Below are 16,584 nucleotides of genomic sequence, written 5' to 3' on the forward strand. Positions count from 1 at the left end.
GCACGGACAGTGGCGGCACCCGTGACGGCGCCTATTTCTCTGGCCTGCTACTGCTAGTCAGTGCGCGCTGCTGCAGGCCTGGCCGCCTGAGGAGCCAGCCGGCGGCATCGACAGGATAGCTAGCTGCCTCGGCCCGGCGGGTGTTTCCGGGGCGTGGCTCGGGCGGGTCGCGCGGCTGCGGCTGCGCCCTTGCCCCTTGGTGGGTTCTGCTGGGGTTGCGCCGGCCGCCTGCCCGGCTCGCGCAGTGGAGCTTGTTCGTGAGAACCGTGAACTGGATGCTGCTGCTTTGTGCTCCGCACCAGAATTCTCGCGACCTGGCAAATCTCGCAAAATTCAGTCCTGCAGAGGTCTCCTTTACGCGTACATTCTTTCCCTGGCTACGTAGGTTGATCCGGTGTTGCGAAAGGTGCTACCATTAACTTCGAGAAAGATCGTGTGTCCAATGATATCGTAGTCTGCGTGCTCCCCTCACTCTTAGTTCCCTTTTTGTAATTATGGTCCCTCATTCCTTCGGAGCTTCCCTCGTTGAACGTTGAGGGTGGCAATAAAGCGGTGTAGCTATAAGGGGTGGTGGGGTAGCACTTTAATCTCAATAGCGCTGGCAAGCATTTTGCTTGGTTGCAGTGCTCCAGGTGAATGGCGGCTTGCTCTTTAAGCTCTATAAATCTTAGTCTTTATCCATATATCGAGCCTGTTCGCTTCAGCTTAGTCGGCTGAGAAGCTGAAACGACTGATTTGTTGTGAGAGGAAAATACTATTTGGTGGCTGATAAGCCGGCTGAATAAAGATGAACCGACCAGGCCGATCTTCTGCTTTGTAATTCCGGCGCGCCTATACCGCCTTGTAAAACTAACCGTGGCCATTCGGTCGCCGAACTCTTTAAATGAAATGTTCAGGGGTCGCTCCGCCCCCGTTGCTTTCTTAAAAAAACACAATCCTCTCGCGTTCTCACGAGTCCTCGTTTGAGCTTAGCTGGAGCCTACGCCGGGTTCCTTAACCAGGCACGCTTAAGGAACAGGGAATGTTCTTGCCAGAGAACCGCATGCACGATAAGATAATCTAATCCGCGGTTGCTTGGCGCCGAGAAAGAAAACTCGGGACGAAACGGATAACCGCATGCCAACACAGACCCGGCGTCCCCTCGTGCCAGCACGCACGCCGTCGACGGTTAGCCGCCGCATTACGCCAAGTGGCCGCGCACGGAAGCCCCCGAGTCCCGATCCGACCGGCCGGTCGGGGAGGAAGCTCGCCGGTCGCCGTCGTCGCTCCGGGGGTGGCCTGGATTAGGCGAGCAACCGCGAGCACATTAGCGACCAGCGCACCCACGCGGCCACACAACACACCCAAGCGCGAGCGAGAAGCAACGTGGTGTTGATGACCTTCGTGAATTGTGATCGGAACTGCAAGCACCACCCGGATGACTAACCAAATCATCAGGGGGGCGTCCGCGTCCGGCCACACCGGCCGCCGACCCCGCCCGATCGAATGGCTTGGAGCGGAAGCGAGCGACCGCGCGTGCGTCGCCGATGCGGATCGGGATGACGGCGGCCGCAAGCGCGCGTTGCAAGCGAAGGGTGTCTAGGGGTGACACGACGCCGTTGTTTCCGAGGGAGCCATCATCCTCCGGATCAGGTACGGTTGCGCGTCTTGCCTCCGAGGAGGAGGGCCGGGGAACGGACGGGTCCAGCCAGGGCGTGGCGCGGCCTGATGGCGCCATGCGTTCGATTAGCCTGCCGTCAGGCGGTCAGGCCCTGCCGCTGGATGGGTGCCGGTCGGCGGCGTACGTGCCACACAGACACATCAACCCCGGCGCGACAGCGAGACCGGATCGGCTTGCGCTTGCTCGCATCTAAAAAACACCGTACCAACTCCACTCCCGTCCGTATGTCACCGCGCACCGCCGGGGCGGCGTGAGCTGAGCTCAGGCCCTCAGGGCGTCGGCGTCGTCGTCGTCGTGCGCGGGGCCAGGCGAGGGCGCTAGGCCAGGGCGGCAGCTTTCTCCTCCGGATCGCGGATCCAACTCCGCGCGCGTGCGGTGCATAGCACAGGGAATGAGGGAATTCGAGCTGACAATCGCAGCCTTCAAGGCCAGAAAGTCCGAGCCCCCTCTGGCCGGCCTCTCTGCGCGCGCACGCACAGCTGCGCCGCAAGACGTGCGGACAAGCGGGACGTCACATGGGGGAAAATCCCCGGGGGGAACCGGACAACCTCGCAACCGGGCGGAGGGCCTGTCGTCGCGAGCGTGTACACGAGCACGCATCGCATCGCTCTCTGGTGCCGGTCGTGATTCGAGTAGTAGTAAAATACCGCTAGCCACCGACCTCAAATCCTCAATCCTAGCACTGCCAACGACCGAGTGCTATAGTATTTTGTTCCGATGCTAAGAGATATGTTCCTCGTTTTCGTCCGGCGGGGCTGAGCCTGTGCGGTGTGCTAGCAGCTGATCTGTTAGTTGAAAGTTCGCCGGCCACGACGACGGAACGAAACGCAACGCCACGCCTGGCAATCATTGTGCTCAGCCGTTGTGAGATGGTAGGATAGGATGGGACGACAGAGGATCATGTAATCGAGTAGTCGTCTCGTTTATGATCGTCTTCTGTCACAGACGAGCAGCAGCAGCATTTGGGTTGTCCCTAGTGAGGAATTATGGAGCTTCACGTGACGGGCGGCGCTGCTTGTGTCGCTCTCCCTCTCCTTGTATTCCTACTAGGTTTTGGTCCTAGATAATCTAATACAAGCGCTGTTGGCATTCCTCCCGACTCGAAAAGAATCCTAGCTATATATGAGCGCCGCACGGCCTCGCCATTTCGCCAACATGAACATGGGAGCTGAAACTAAAATTATCGCTCTGGCCACAATTATAGATCGTACCAGACAAAAACATTGGATGCAGTATTGTGTTGTGTCGTACCACTCCAGATAACGAAGATGGCGAGATCACGGAAATCCTTGGGTCGTGATGGATTTCAGCGAGGCCGGAATAATTGGCTGGCTATCACGGCCGCGTGCATCCCGGACACGCCTCGTGGTTTTCCAGTGTCATCGTTCGTCCCCGGCGTGGCCTCATCATGCGCTTGCTAGCTTAGCTTAGCTTTGGTTCGGTAAAACCATTATCGCGTCAGAGCGCCGGGCGTGCCATTATATTAGGGTGTTAATCAGCGGGCTTTACAGGTACAATGCCCTTTTGCTCTGCAGCGTGCTGCGGATGACGGGGTTAAGCACTGTATTTTTAGACCAAAGACCGATTTGGTCCTGCTTATATTGAAAGCAATAGTTTTCCACTGGGGTTACCAGCTTTACAGTGACGGGGTTCATTACATCGACACACCAACATAACAGAGCTAAGCAGCTCTTCCTCCACCTAGAGAATGACCCATCTGAGCAGCATATCCTACTTGAGAAGAGTTTAACTAAAAAAAAGTCTAGCACTACTATTAGGAAGTATATTTTAAAATATATTTATCCTTTTCTTGTACACTTGATGTATTCCTTTAACTCCAAATCATATTGGCATATATAGAGGTCACCCCCCTCGTTAGGGTGTGTGGTGTTTTCCCATCTACTTCTCTACATGGTATCACAACATTAAGATCGTGGACCTTCTCTCCCTACGCCTTCCTCCTACTCCGTGTAACCCTAGGCGGCGCCCCCTGCTACGCTGCCGCCACCCACCCTCCGCTGCACCTCCCCGACCCCGACCCCGACCCCCCCCCCCCCCCCCCCCCTGATTTCCCCGACCGGCTCCCTTCCCATCTACTTCTCGTCTGCAGACGGCCACGCATCCACACCAGCGCACAATTCTTATGTTGCTTTTTTCCATCAGCAGACCACCTCGCCATGTGTGCTCGTCAGATCCTCCGCAATCCTTGCTCCAGCTTCAGCGGTAGTCGTTCCCGCCTTGTTTGCCCCTCCACAGACGCCATCTTGCTCCAGAATTGTAGGAAAACAATCACTTTGTAAGCTAGGAATTTGGGGTTATTTATCAAGATGTTAGAGAAAACCCAGTCGTTTCTGGTATGCCACAGCACCCAACTCACGCTAGCGAGCAAGTAAATCATAAGCTCGCGCTTCGGTTTGGAGCCATCTCCCAACTTGCGATCCGCAAACTCGCTTAAACTGTCAGGAATCCCATCCCATCCTAGGCTATCCCTGATCCAACACCACACAAAAGAGGCCTGGGGGCATCTGAAAATTATATGGTCGGCGTCCTCCTGCTCCTTGCAAAGTTTACACTTTTTGGGACCATCCCAATTCCTCCTTTTCAATTGGACAACAGTGCAGTCTGTCATGCCATAGCATCCACAAAAATATTTGGATCTTCAAGGGGAGTTCGTGTTCCAAATGTCCGCCATTCTATGATCTACACACACCGGGTTAGCTATAAATCTGTAAAGTGATCTCGTAGAGAATTTTCTTTTCCCCCTCCAACATCCACATGACTGTATCTTCTTGTTCCTGAATTTGAACCTGTTCCAGGACACTCCTCATGTTAATCCACTCCTCTCTCTCCACGGTTCCCAGGTTTCTCCTATATTCGAGGTTCCACCCTCTCTGATGTGCCTCTGCTACCGAAATTTGTTGGTTGTTGCAGATTTTGTAGAGATTGGGGTATGCAACTTTTAGTGAGCAGTCACCCCTCCATACATCTAGTCAGAATCTGGTTGTCACTCCATTGCCGGTTTTGATCGCGTTCATTGCTCTGGTATCAACGAAGCCAAGCCCCCCAAACTCCTTTGGTTTGTTTAAAGCCTCCCACTTCACCATGTGGTATTTTTTCTTATTGCCACCCCCCTGCCAAAAGAACCTGCCACGAATTGAGTCCAGTTTTTGGTGAGACCCCTCGTGCAGCCAATACATCCCCATCATGTACATGGGTATACTTGTCAAACTTGTGTTAAGCACTGTATTAGTACTCTGTTACTTTACGAGGTTGGAGGCAAGACAGCGGCTGGGCGTTGGAGTGTTGGACTCGGAGTCGGATGCATGGTGGAAGGTTTGATCCACAAAACCCCGCAGAACTGCAGTGCACTTGTTGGGGGATTAGGCGAATGGTTGTTAGGTGGTTGGTTTTCTGCTTTCTACTACAATGGAGACAAACCAATCGACCAGCTGGGCACTTCACTAACCAAGCACAAAAGAAAGGCGTGGCCAGTGAGCTAAACCCCACACCAGAAAACGGGCTCTGTCTGCATGCACAATGATTGAAGCGAAGCCGGTTTAGTGTTCATACCCTGCAGGACAGCAGGAGCATTAGCAACACTGGAAATTGCTGGAGGTATCTGCATCTCTTTTGGAGTTTTGGTCCTACTGGCCACAGGACCACTGCAACACCACCTAAGATATATGCTAGCTGGTACTGCACCCCCACTGCCGCTCATCATCCTTTGTGCTAATGTGCTCTGGCTTGCTGATCCGCTCCTGTCCTTCCAGCTCCCGTGGTGAAATTTCCATCATTTTTTTCCCGCTCGCTCGTCCTTCTGAATCATCTCTTGCAACCACCTACCAGCTCTGCGTGTTTGCGTCGATTGGCCAGAACCCCCAAACCATCCATGGGCCCTCCGGCCTCCGCCCTCATATATGGGGCCCGTGCACAATTGTCTAGTCTAGGAGTTCAGGTTTGATGCTCCTGCACGCATGTGGTAGAGCCTGAGCCTCTACTAGTTCTTGATGCATGGGTCACCACCTCCCCAACCGCTCCGATCCCTGTTGCTGCTACTAGTGCCGCCGAGCGGCAGGAGCACCAGTGCACCACCAACCAAAGTGTGCGGAGAAATGACAATGAGGCCGCCGGCGCCTCTTTGCGCTGGACCTCAACCGCCGGCGCGCACACGCGGGGGTCCCCGGCCGGCTGGCTGCCTTGTCGCTGGGCTGGTTGGTCGGCTCCGTTTTCGCCGATCCATCCATCCCATGGTGGACCGGTGGTTGCATGCGCGCGGGGGCTTTGCGTCCACCGTTGCGCGACAAAAAAACCACCAGCGGCTGCATCTGAGAAGAAAACACCTGCGGAATATGCAGCCGGCTGCCTGCCTATGAGAGTGCGTGCGTGGCAGACGCGAGAGCGCGTGTACTCGCGGTCGTTGTTGGTGGTTGGGCGCTAGCTGCTGCGCGCACCAGGCAGCAGCAGGCACGCGATTGATGAATTGCGACGACGCGCGCCGGCTGCTGTGAATGCAGCGAGGAGACGCGTTCCGTCGATGGGACAAGTGCTTCGTGCAGTGGAATTGTGCTTGAATGCGGAGAGGAGGGCCGTTTTGTAGAAGGATCACGGTGGAGCTCATTTACTCGTCGGATCGATCGCGATGCGCACCATCGCTGTTGTGGATCGATTTCTTGGGACGCTCCATCTCCAGTGACCGTTCAGTGACTCACTCCAATCATTCTGAAAACCTCATTTCATCATAAATCAGAAGAAAAATAATCTGAAAACCTGTCAACGACTCCTGAAAGCTCCTTTTTAACGATTTTTAAGGACCCGTCAACGGTTCCTGGAGACCTATCCAGCAATAATTTCAGTTGCTTGACATTGGGCTGTGTGCTTTGCAAACTATTCACGTCTTAATTAAGGTCGTGACAATAGAGTTAGACGTAAACCGTGCTGCCTGATGGTGTCCGCTGTACTTGGATATTCCTTTTCGGTTGAGCGAGCCCGAAGAAGAGCATCTCCTCCCAGTGCCTTGAGTTTAGTAGCACAAGGATGGAGGTATCGGCCACGCCTTGATCGTTTATGCACCAGCTTTTTGGAGGGACCTAAGTCAGCTGTTTACGGACAACATTCTCCTTCCTGTTACCATCTTTTTGGAGAATCTAGATTCCTGGTTAAGAGTCGTTTAGATGTGTCAATGCACGCACAAATACTTATATTTTGAAATGAAACGGCAAAATGCAAACTCATTTCTTTTCCCCGAACATGTGGGAGAAATAAAGTTTGGTACCAAGAGCGAATCTTAAAAACATGACATGCATGCTCATGGAACGCAAGCAAGATGAGACATTGGTGATGGTTATGAAGAAAACAAAAGAGCATCTACAAGTATCTCCAGCAAATCTCCTATACGGTGTCCCCTAAGTTCCTTTAGAAGAGTCGCCCTAGAACATTTCAGTATATAGGGGACTAGGGGAGCACTATTATTGTAGATTAGCTAAAACTTGTCCCTATGTTTCTTTTATTCTATTTCTGTTCCTTTTGCATGTGCACTATACTCTAACCCTATTTCAACATCATAATAATTTAAATTTTTATTCTGAGACACATAATGGAAGCATACGCTTGCTGCCCTAATCTTCGTGTATGAACAATGTGTTTCGATGGAATTTGCAATGCGCAAGAATAACTTCTTGGATATATGAACCGTCTCCTTAATGTGGCCGGATCAAACAAGAGTCTTCTACAAAATGACCAGCAAAGAGCTTGTCATGTTCTTGCTACTTGCTCTGACAAACCACCTCATGCCTTCGCAGTTCACACCGAACCACAGTGTTTGGGCCGCTTGTTGCTCGTAAAATTTGTGAAAAAAATCACCGGCACTTCGAAGTCGTCATCATCATCTAACGATGAATCTTCAAAACACATGCTCACAAGCAATGTGTTCATTTGCACAAATTGACCAAAAGTGCATAGACACTTTCTTATGGCAAACATCAAAAGTGAACAGACACCTCATGAGCACTACCTTGCGGCCGTCAACACATTTGCCGTCGATTTCTTGCCGAGCTTGGGGGTCGCTGAGGGGTGTGGGAGCTCGTTACCAAGCTACATGGGGTTGCGCAGAGTCCATGGGCAGTAGGGATAGGGGGCTGGGGGCAGTGGTGATGGCAAGCTCTACCACGACCTCTCCAGGGCCAACTGATTCCTTGTATTGAACTACACAACTACACAAGCAAGAGTAGCGATGACGAGGAGGACACTGAGCAAAAGAGTCAGGTTTTCAAGAAGCTGTATGGCTAGGCTTAGGATACATTGCGTGGACTATGCAAACGCAGTGTTGCTAGCTGTGGTGTTCCTAATGTCGGCATTTGGCAATGCCATCATGCAGAGCTGCTACTTCCCCAATGCCAGCAACAAGGTGAAGCAGGTGCTCACGAACCTACTCCTTGTCGCCCGTTCCCACTACAACACAACAAGCCTTCCAAGGCGTTTTGCTACAGGCGTTTTTCTCAAATTGCCTAAATACATCAAGAATTCAGGGTGTTTTCTATAAAACGCCTAAGGTCCTGTTTGGCTCACAGGGGCTAAACTTTAGCCCTGTCACATTTGATGTTTAGATACAATTAGGAGTATTAAACATAGTCTAATTACAAAACTAATTACATAGATGGAGGTTAATTCGTGAGACGAATCTATTAAGCCTAATTAGTCCATGATTTGACAATGTGGTGCTACAGTAACCATTTGCTAATGATGGATTAATTAGGCTTAATAGATTCGTCTCATGAATTAGCCTAGGGGTTCTGCAATTAGTTTTATAATTAGCTCATGTTTAATCTTCTAATTAGCATCCGAACATTCGATGTGACAGGGCTAAAGTTTAGCCTCTGGTATCCAAACAACCTAAGAAGGAACATCCATCCAAGGTGTTTTGCACAGAACGCCTGCACAAGTTGAAGGTGTTCTCCTAAAAATGCCTATAAAAGCTAGTACATATGCAGAAAACGCCCTATATCATGTTATATTTCTTAAACAATCCTCCCACCACTTCCTCTCGTATTCATGCCTCTCGTGAAGTCGAGCTCTGAAGGGGAAAAACTAGAGAGACCAAATAGACTTTGAATCAACGCTAGGGTTCGGAAGCTCCAATGCGGGATCCTCTGCTTCACCGCCGCCGGGAGCCTCCGCTCGGGATCCTCCACCAAGCCCTCGCCAGGTTTGTCGCTGCCACTCAATCTCACCGTATCGTACCGGCCGCCATGAGCTCGTCGTCCCTGATATCGTCGATCTCCCTGACCCTGCTGCAGTCGAGCTCTGGTCCTCACCGCTGTATCTGTCGCCCTCGCCGTCTCCGATGCTGTCAATCTCCCCGTTCCAACTGCTGCAGCCAAGCTGCCCATCTGCACCGCCCTACCTGTCGCCATCGCCATCCCCGACGCCATCGATCTCCCTGTCCCCACTGCCACGAGCTCACGCCCGCATCGCCCTCGTCATCCAGATCGTAGTCACCGGTGAGAATCCCTCCCTCTCGTTCTACTCTCCTCACTGATGTTGTTATGTGTTGCCTAAATCGTAATCTCATCACTGATGTTGTTATGTGTTACCTAAACTGTATTGCTATTCAACTATGAACTATAAATGTGCTTGAATTCTACACGCTCTTACTATTATGTGTGGTGAGAATTCCAAATTCCTTAGGGACTCATATTTTTATTTTGCCAAACCATACATGTTTCTTTTTACTAGATAAAAATGGAACCATCTAAACATGCATCTGCTAGCAACAGGATTATACAGCCAGGTATGATTTTCCTTGAGATTTGATTGTACATCTTTTTTGGTGATTTATTTCTATGGATCGATGAAGAACAAATTAACCTGTTAGGAGACAAGGGAGGAAAAACAGATGGTGAGAGTGATTCTGAAGATGAATATGAAACGTACTTGGATGATGACAAGAAGATTTGAATAATATTGGTGGCATGGAACAACTAGGCAAGTTTTTAGATAATGATTTTTATATGAGTGTGATTCTACATATGGAAAAAATATGATGCAGACAATACAATAAATCTGAAGTTTAATTGGTTTGGTTAGCCTTATGGTTTAATTGTTATGCAGCATTTTACATCCTGTACCATTCTATCCTGCAGCAACTTGTGAGACATCCGCTTCCTAACTTGATTAGGATCAAGTGCATGCAACCTGTGAAGCTTCATTTGAGATTTCAGTCTGCTGTATTGATCCTCAAAGTTGTGTAACTCTGAATATTGCAAATTTATGAGCTCTCCCAGTGTTGTCTCTTATTGTGGATCAAATCTCATTATTGAAATCGTATGCTGTGACTACCACGATCATGATGTAAAAAATGTATTGAGATACCTATAAGCTTAGTGAGGCGTTAGTGTAAATCGCCTTAAAAGGGCCTTAAAAGGCACTTGAGTAAACAGCCTACAAAGGTCTCTTGAGGTACTAGCAAAAGCGCCTGCCACAGTATTGTAAGACGATCTTAAAATGCCACTACATGCACCTTTTGAGGCGTTTTCATAAAACGCCTGTGCTGACTTTTCCCTTCATCGATATTTATAGCGTTTTCAGAATTGCCGCTTAAAACTTTTGGAGGCCGTTTCTAAGACCTACGGAGGCATTTTGAAATGCCTTCTATTAGCTACCGTGTTGTAGTGTTCTATCCCGCATGGTGTTCCTTGTTTTTCTGATGACTCAGAATGGTTTTGATTACACTGGGTGGTCCACAAATGCTTGGTGGTATGCTTGCTAGAGTCTGTTGGGCGTCATGAAAATTTAGAATAGTTTTTTTATAGGAAGCTTGTGAGATCATATACCACTATTATATTTGAAATTCACAGCATAATAATTATACAACATATTCTTTCAATCTAGATTGGTAACATGGAGTAAAAATATAAATTAGAAGCTGGGTTCAAGTTGTGAACGATAAAAACAAATAAACAAAGACACCAAGTCATCCGTACATGAATGGCTCTGTTTTTATTTGCTATGATTAAATCATTATACATTTCAAACATGGGAAATATATTGTATTTAACCATTCATTTAAAAGGTATAAACTTCAGAAGTTTTTTAAAAATAGACAACAATCAAAGTAAAAGAAAATCCAGTATGGAAATCTATGTTCCTATTTCTTCTGTACTCATCATGTCAATAAAAACTTTCATTCTTAATGTTCCTTTATTCAGTAAATTTGAAGATTTCAAAAGCATTGCATGGATGTAATGATCAAACTCATGAAATAAACTTCAAGAGTTAGGCCCTCAATACACTCATAAATGAATCGGTGCCTAAGAGGTTTGGCTGGATGGCCTAAACCTCATTTATTTGCCTAATGACAAGCTAGCTAGCTAGCAAATTCAAACTTTTGAAAATGACAACACCATTACAACAATTATTGCACTAGCTAGTACCAAGGGAAGTTCAAATCACCAAATTTGCTTTCTTGGATGCTGCTAGAAGAATTCTTGTGAGGGAGACCATGGAGAATACTTGGGTAGCATCACGACATATTAAGGCCCTGAATGCCACCAAGTGGGCTGAAACAAAGATAGATCTCCCCCTCTGCCGACCGCTATGTTCTACTTGGTCCGCACGAAATTGATAGACAAGCGATCTTCGATCTCTTGCTCGATCTCTGAGAGCTTACTGCACATCTCAATGAGTTCAATGGCATTAAGATCCTCTACTTTACCATAAACATACTTGGCCATCCTTGAGGTCTCTTGGATGTCCTTGGCCTGCATCATGTTCTCCTCCATGTTGTCCTCCACAGCCTTGCTTTTCTCTAGGTGAAACGACTCATTTTGTAAGGTAGTACTTTTTACCTTTCCTTCTTTGATGGTGTTGAACTCTGTTGATGCATCTTCAGAAAGGAAAGCGTCAACAATTGGGCCAGCATCTGGAGTGCTGAAAGAGGAAACTTTCTTATTTTTGGACTCCACCACTACAGTAACCCTCGCACCGGTAAGGGTGGAGAGTTCAGATGCATCCTTGAAAAGCCTAGAACGACGATTGAAGAATGTGAGACTATGGTCTCTTTCATCCTCAATGAACTTCACTCTTGATCTCTTAACCCTCCTCGGCATCCTGAATTTGAGAACTAAAAGTTACTACTATGAGTGTGTGAGCAACCTAAGAAATGTATTTCTTAAGAGAGCAAATATGCTTTGGTGAGAATGAAGACGAGCACCCCTACCTGTTATATAGAAGAAATTTAGGCATAAAGGGAAATAAATCTGGCGAGATTTAGGGGTGTGAACGTATTTCATATATATTCTTACCCCAAGTCACTGAATGATGGGCCATTCTTTTGCGCAGACAAGATGGGCCCAATTACCAGTAACTGCTAGAAAGCTTGTAAATAGAATTGCGCATAAGAAATACAATTCGTATGAATTGATTAGGACCATGTATATCTACTTAGTAATCAGTCTAATATTTATTAATTTTCAAGACAAATGGCATCTATTTATTATATATTGATTCTCACCCCTTTAAGTCTCCATCTAATCTTAGCCTATCGATATTAAATATTGCAAATATTTCTAACCTTTACAATCTATCTAGCATGTCTTAGTATTATTTGACCATTAGTTATCAAATCACCTAAGTCCAATCTTTTAGATTCATTTCTTTCTAAAAAAACTGTATCTTAATCATTGGAATTATTATGAGTATTGGTTAATACAATCTCTGCAAGTTTTATGCGTAACATACTCAATGTACCACCTTTTAGGATGATTGAATAACAATAGGAAAACACATGATGTTTATTGTTAGTGTCACTATGTACAGCTTGTTGTACTTGCTGGCAATTCCATTCATATACTAATGTACCACTTAACATGTAATATAAACCCATTTCTACATGTCTTGCATATTTCAGTATATTCGTAATTCATAGGAAATATGACATAAATGGACTATTTGGAGAAATCTAGGAGATGCTTGATGCTCCAAAGCTCGGAGTAAACTAAGTGCCACTAAATACACATTTCCAAAGGCGCAACATAGCTGAAATCTCCTTACAACCAAGTATTATTGTAGAAAGATACCAACACAAGAGGAGATTGAATTGGGCTTGGTAGAAATAAGGCCATTATGTTCTATACCTTGGGCTAGTCGTCCTGCCTCAAAGAAGTCTCAAATGCCCAAAGTGGCCACATGAAAGTTATAGATCTCTTCGAGATGATTGATTTGGACTCAAATATGACCCCCTTCAGACTTAAGATAGAGGAGATATGGCTTCCGAAAGATCTGTTATGCGAGTTGCTAGGAAGCAATGTGGGTTGATTGGTCAAGGCTACAAGGTAGGTAGTCCATGACCTAATTTGGACGCTTTGATATCCAATCGACTAGGTTTTTGTGTCAGTACCTCATGTTGACGCTCATTATAGACATATTTTTAGTACTATTTTGGTGGTTGAGTGAGAATATAGTCATTTGAACTAATGTTTTTGTCAAGGTATATCTTTGTAGGTTTTGCTGGTTCCAAGGATGAATTAAGAAGTCATCCAAATGATAGTCAAAAGAAAGACTTGGAGAAATTCTAAAGCATCTAAATGATTGCAAAAAGCTCAGACAAAGACACGGGAAAAAATGAAGAGAGTCTTGCTAGAAGATGCAATTACTAGTTAACACATGACCATTTGGTGTAGCAGCACCAAATTAGTCGGTGATGGAAAATGAACAGCAAGGCCAAGGTAAGTGCACTATGTACAACGACTCATTCGAAGAATATGTTGGTGATGCTCCAAATCAATTAGTGTCTGTGGTGATGAAGGTTGAGGTCTCCAGAATTGAAGTTTATGACAATGACTCATTCGATGTCAACAATGAAGACATTTAATGGATCAATCTGTATTTAGTGGCAGAGAAGTTACATGGCTTTGGAGGTCACCAGATAACCGATACAGTGGATGGACACTGGACCATACAGTGTCACTAGGCCCTTAAGTCAGTGGTTCAACAGCTAGTGCGTGAAGTGATCATCAATTCTTCTAGTGATACACATTAGTGCAGCACTAGACCATCCTATGTTCAAAGTTTGTGTGATAGTTGGAGCATTGACTAGTTTTTTTAGCTTGGGGCTACTCGTTCCCTGACCCTTGGAAGGGTGTTAGAGCTTGGAGAAGCTATATAGGCTTGAATTTGACTTAGACACAAGTTCTCTATCCACCAAAGTGATCAAGAGAAGATTAGGGCAATTAGCAACGAGACTTAGGATCTAATTAGTGCTAGTTTAGGCCTCTTAGCACATTGCTTTAGGGATAGGTGAGGTTTGCACACCTCTATTATCAGTGCTTGCACACATCAAGAGTTGTATTCAGGGCTTGTAAGTCTTGCGAGACCTTAACCACATTTGTAGAGTAGCCGCTGGTAGTTGTGAAAGGGAGGAGAGGCCCTTAGTGATTTATCGAATATCTACCTAGTGAAGATGGTGAAAAGTATTCGAAAAAAAGACAAGGTGAAGACCTGCTTACGTACGTGGAAGGCCTGTCGGCTATCCACATAGTTACTTATGGGTGCTTGGCCTTGCGCGAGCATTCCTTCGAAAGAGCCAAAACGAGGACTAGGGAAAGTAAGAGCTTTCAAATTTCTTGGTAAAAAGTCATCATACCGGAAGTTTGCATTCTCTACCACATTTACCTTTCCCATTACTTATTGCACTATACATTCCATGTTTACCTTTCCAGTAAATACCATGTGTAGTTTATATGATTGGAGGGTGCAAAACTTTTGTGCGATAGAGATAGCATCACATATAAAATCTAGTGCACATCTACATGGATTTTGGAATTGGTTTATATATGTGTTTGGAGCATTAGTTTTCAGAACACCTAATTTACCACCCCTTTTCAGGGTGTCATGGTCCCTATGCTATTGCCCTTTGGTTATATTACCACATGCTTATGGATGTGATCTATTTCTCCTATTCATAATTTTTATACAATGTTTAATTTATATTTTATGCAATGTAACCTCATGATTAGGATTGCTCTGTTAGTTTGATAAAAAACCTTACTTGATTTGCTATCAATATACAGATTGATAAACCTGGAAGGAATACTCTAAGGAAAATGGTACGATAAATCGTACGATTGTAGTATAACATTTGATTTGCATAAGTCCCACCAATACCTCCTTAATGTATAAATATGGACCCTTAGACATCAAGGTGTTGCTTTTGATGCCTTTAGAGGGTAGAACACATCTAGGTCACCTTCGGAGTGGTGGAAGTATTAAGTTTCATAGGGCTACATCTACATTTGAGACACTCACCTCGTGCAAAGATCAAGCGAAGATGAAGCAAAGATGAGAGAGTAACTTCCAACTAACTATTCATGCATTATTTAGAAATGAAGCATATACACTAAACCCTAATTTTACCAAAATCAATATATTCATGAAATCTAGTTGGATAAAATCAATAAGTCCCCCCCCAGCCCCTCCTCCCTTCTTTAAATTGTGGCAATTCAAGGAAACATGTGGATCTTGAGGGGGATGAGGTTCTCAAGCTCGAGCTCAGAGGAGAAGGGAGAAAAAAAGGATGGAAGGAGAAGAGGAGGATGTGTCAGCATCTCTATTTAAGATAGAGTCACGGCAAAGGCTTTGGCATGGCCTGATATTGATGGCAGTTAGCGCGCCAATTTGTGAACCACAAGCGCGCGAATCAGTTGTAGCTTTTCCCTCAGAGTACTCCCCCAAGGTTTATCAATCGGTGGAACTTGTGTTAACACAAGATTTATTTCGACTAGCATTGTTAGTACGAGCCTTTTGGTGATGAGTGATTCAGATCTAATCTAGCATACACAGACAGATAACAAATAGAGTAGAGGTAACCAATCTAGAGCAACTTAGACTATACATATGTTGTAATTCCGAGTAAGGGTAGCAAAGCAACAAGATATAATCTTAGCTAAAAGCATCTTTAAATCTACACCTTCGGTCTGGCTCCCGAAAACCCCTATCTTACACAAGAAAGACTCTGTCACGATCCTCTCTATTAGCATAGGTAATCTAAGGGCACGATCATAAGAACATGTCATACTCATCGATAGATCAGGCATGCAAATCTAGTCACCACAACCACATAAATATCCTAAGCAATCTATCATCGATCATAGATTGAAAAGCAAGCAAATCCGAAAGAGAATAAAACCATAGAAGGAGGCACTTAGATCACCAAGAACAAGAATACATCTATTACTTCACCATGAATGATTGTACATCACCAGATTTCCACCGGGATCCTACCTTGATCTGACGATCCTAGCTCCAGAACTCTGACGTGGATCTTCCTCGCAGGGTTCCCACATCGTCTAGGGCTTAGCTATGCTAATCCCTAGACAACTGCACGGCCCCCAGTTCTCCGAAGTGGTGTCCCTCAAGCTCCTTTTGCTTCTCTGCTGCTTCACGTCGAATGCGTCAAACAAATCTACGTCCTCGTTGGAGAAAGGGGGTATTTATAGTCTGAAGGACCCATGGCAGAAATTAGAAGGCGAGGGGCCAAAGGAACACCCCAGGCCGATCGCCCTGGGTGGGTTTAGGCCGATCGGCTTGGCCTTTCTTTTGCCCGCTCACGCATCCCTTTGTCTCCAAGTCATCTCAGGTGTTTCGGAGTTTTCTTTTCACTTGCATGTGAGCCTGACACGTCGATAGCTTCGGGACAAGATTGATCCTTGATAATTTTTCAAATCTCCGCTTGATCTTCTTTGATCCCGAACTCATCTTGCCATATCTTTACAAACTTAGCCCTTAAGTCATCCTGGAGGATTGCTCACCAAGAACGAGTACGAGAGCCAGAGTACCCTAGGCCGATCGGCCTGGGCCTCTATAGGCCGATCGGTCTAAGCCCTTTTTAGGCTCGTTGGCCTTCATCTTTCTCTGGGTCGTTGCTTGTTCAG

General features: G+C 46.4%; 1 protein-coding gene and 1 long non-coding RNA gene across 2 annotated transcripts; one reads left to right on the top strand and one right to left on the bottom strand.

Moving 5' to 3' along the window:
• The first annotated feature begins 8,684 nt into the window (after positions 1–8,684).
• LOC117855667 (uncharacterized) lies at positions 8,685–9,951 on the top strand. The gene is made up of 5 exons (XR_004640539.2): positions 8,685–8,861; positions 8,953–9,156; positions 9,392–9,446; positions 9,531–9,640; positions 9,799–9,951. It is a non-coding gene; the product is annotated as an uncharacterized lncRNA (long non-coding RNA).
• A 1,305-nt stretch (positions 9,952–11,256) lies between these two features.
• LOC117856389 (agamous-like MADS-box protein AGL61) lies at positions 11,257–11,763 on the bottom strand. The gene has a single exon (XM_034738766.1). It carries the CDS (start codon positions 11,761–11,763, stop codon positions 11,257–11,259), a length of 507 nt encoding a protein of 168 aa, XP_034594657.1.
• Positions 11,764–16,584: the final 4,821 nt, after the last annotated feature.

Source organism: Setaria viridis, chromosome 5 (genome assembly GCF_005286985.2).
Source record: "Setaria viridis chromosome 5, Setaria_viridis_v4.0, whole genome shotgun sequence".
Classification (NCBI taxonomy): Eukaryota; Viridiplantae; Streptophyta; class Magnoliopsida; order Poales; family Poaceae; genus Setaria; species Setaria viridis.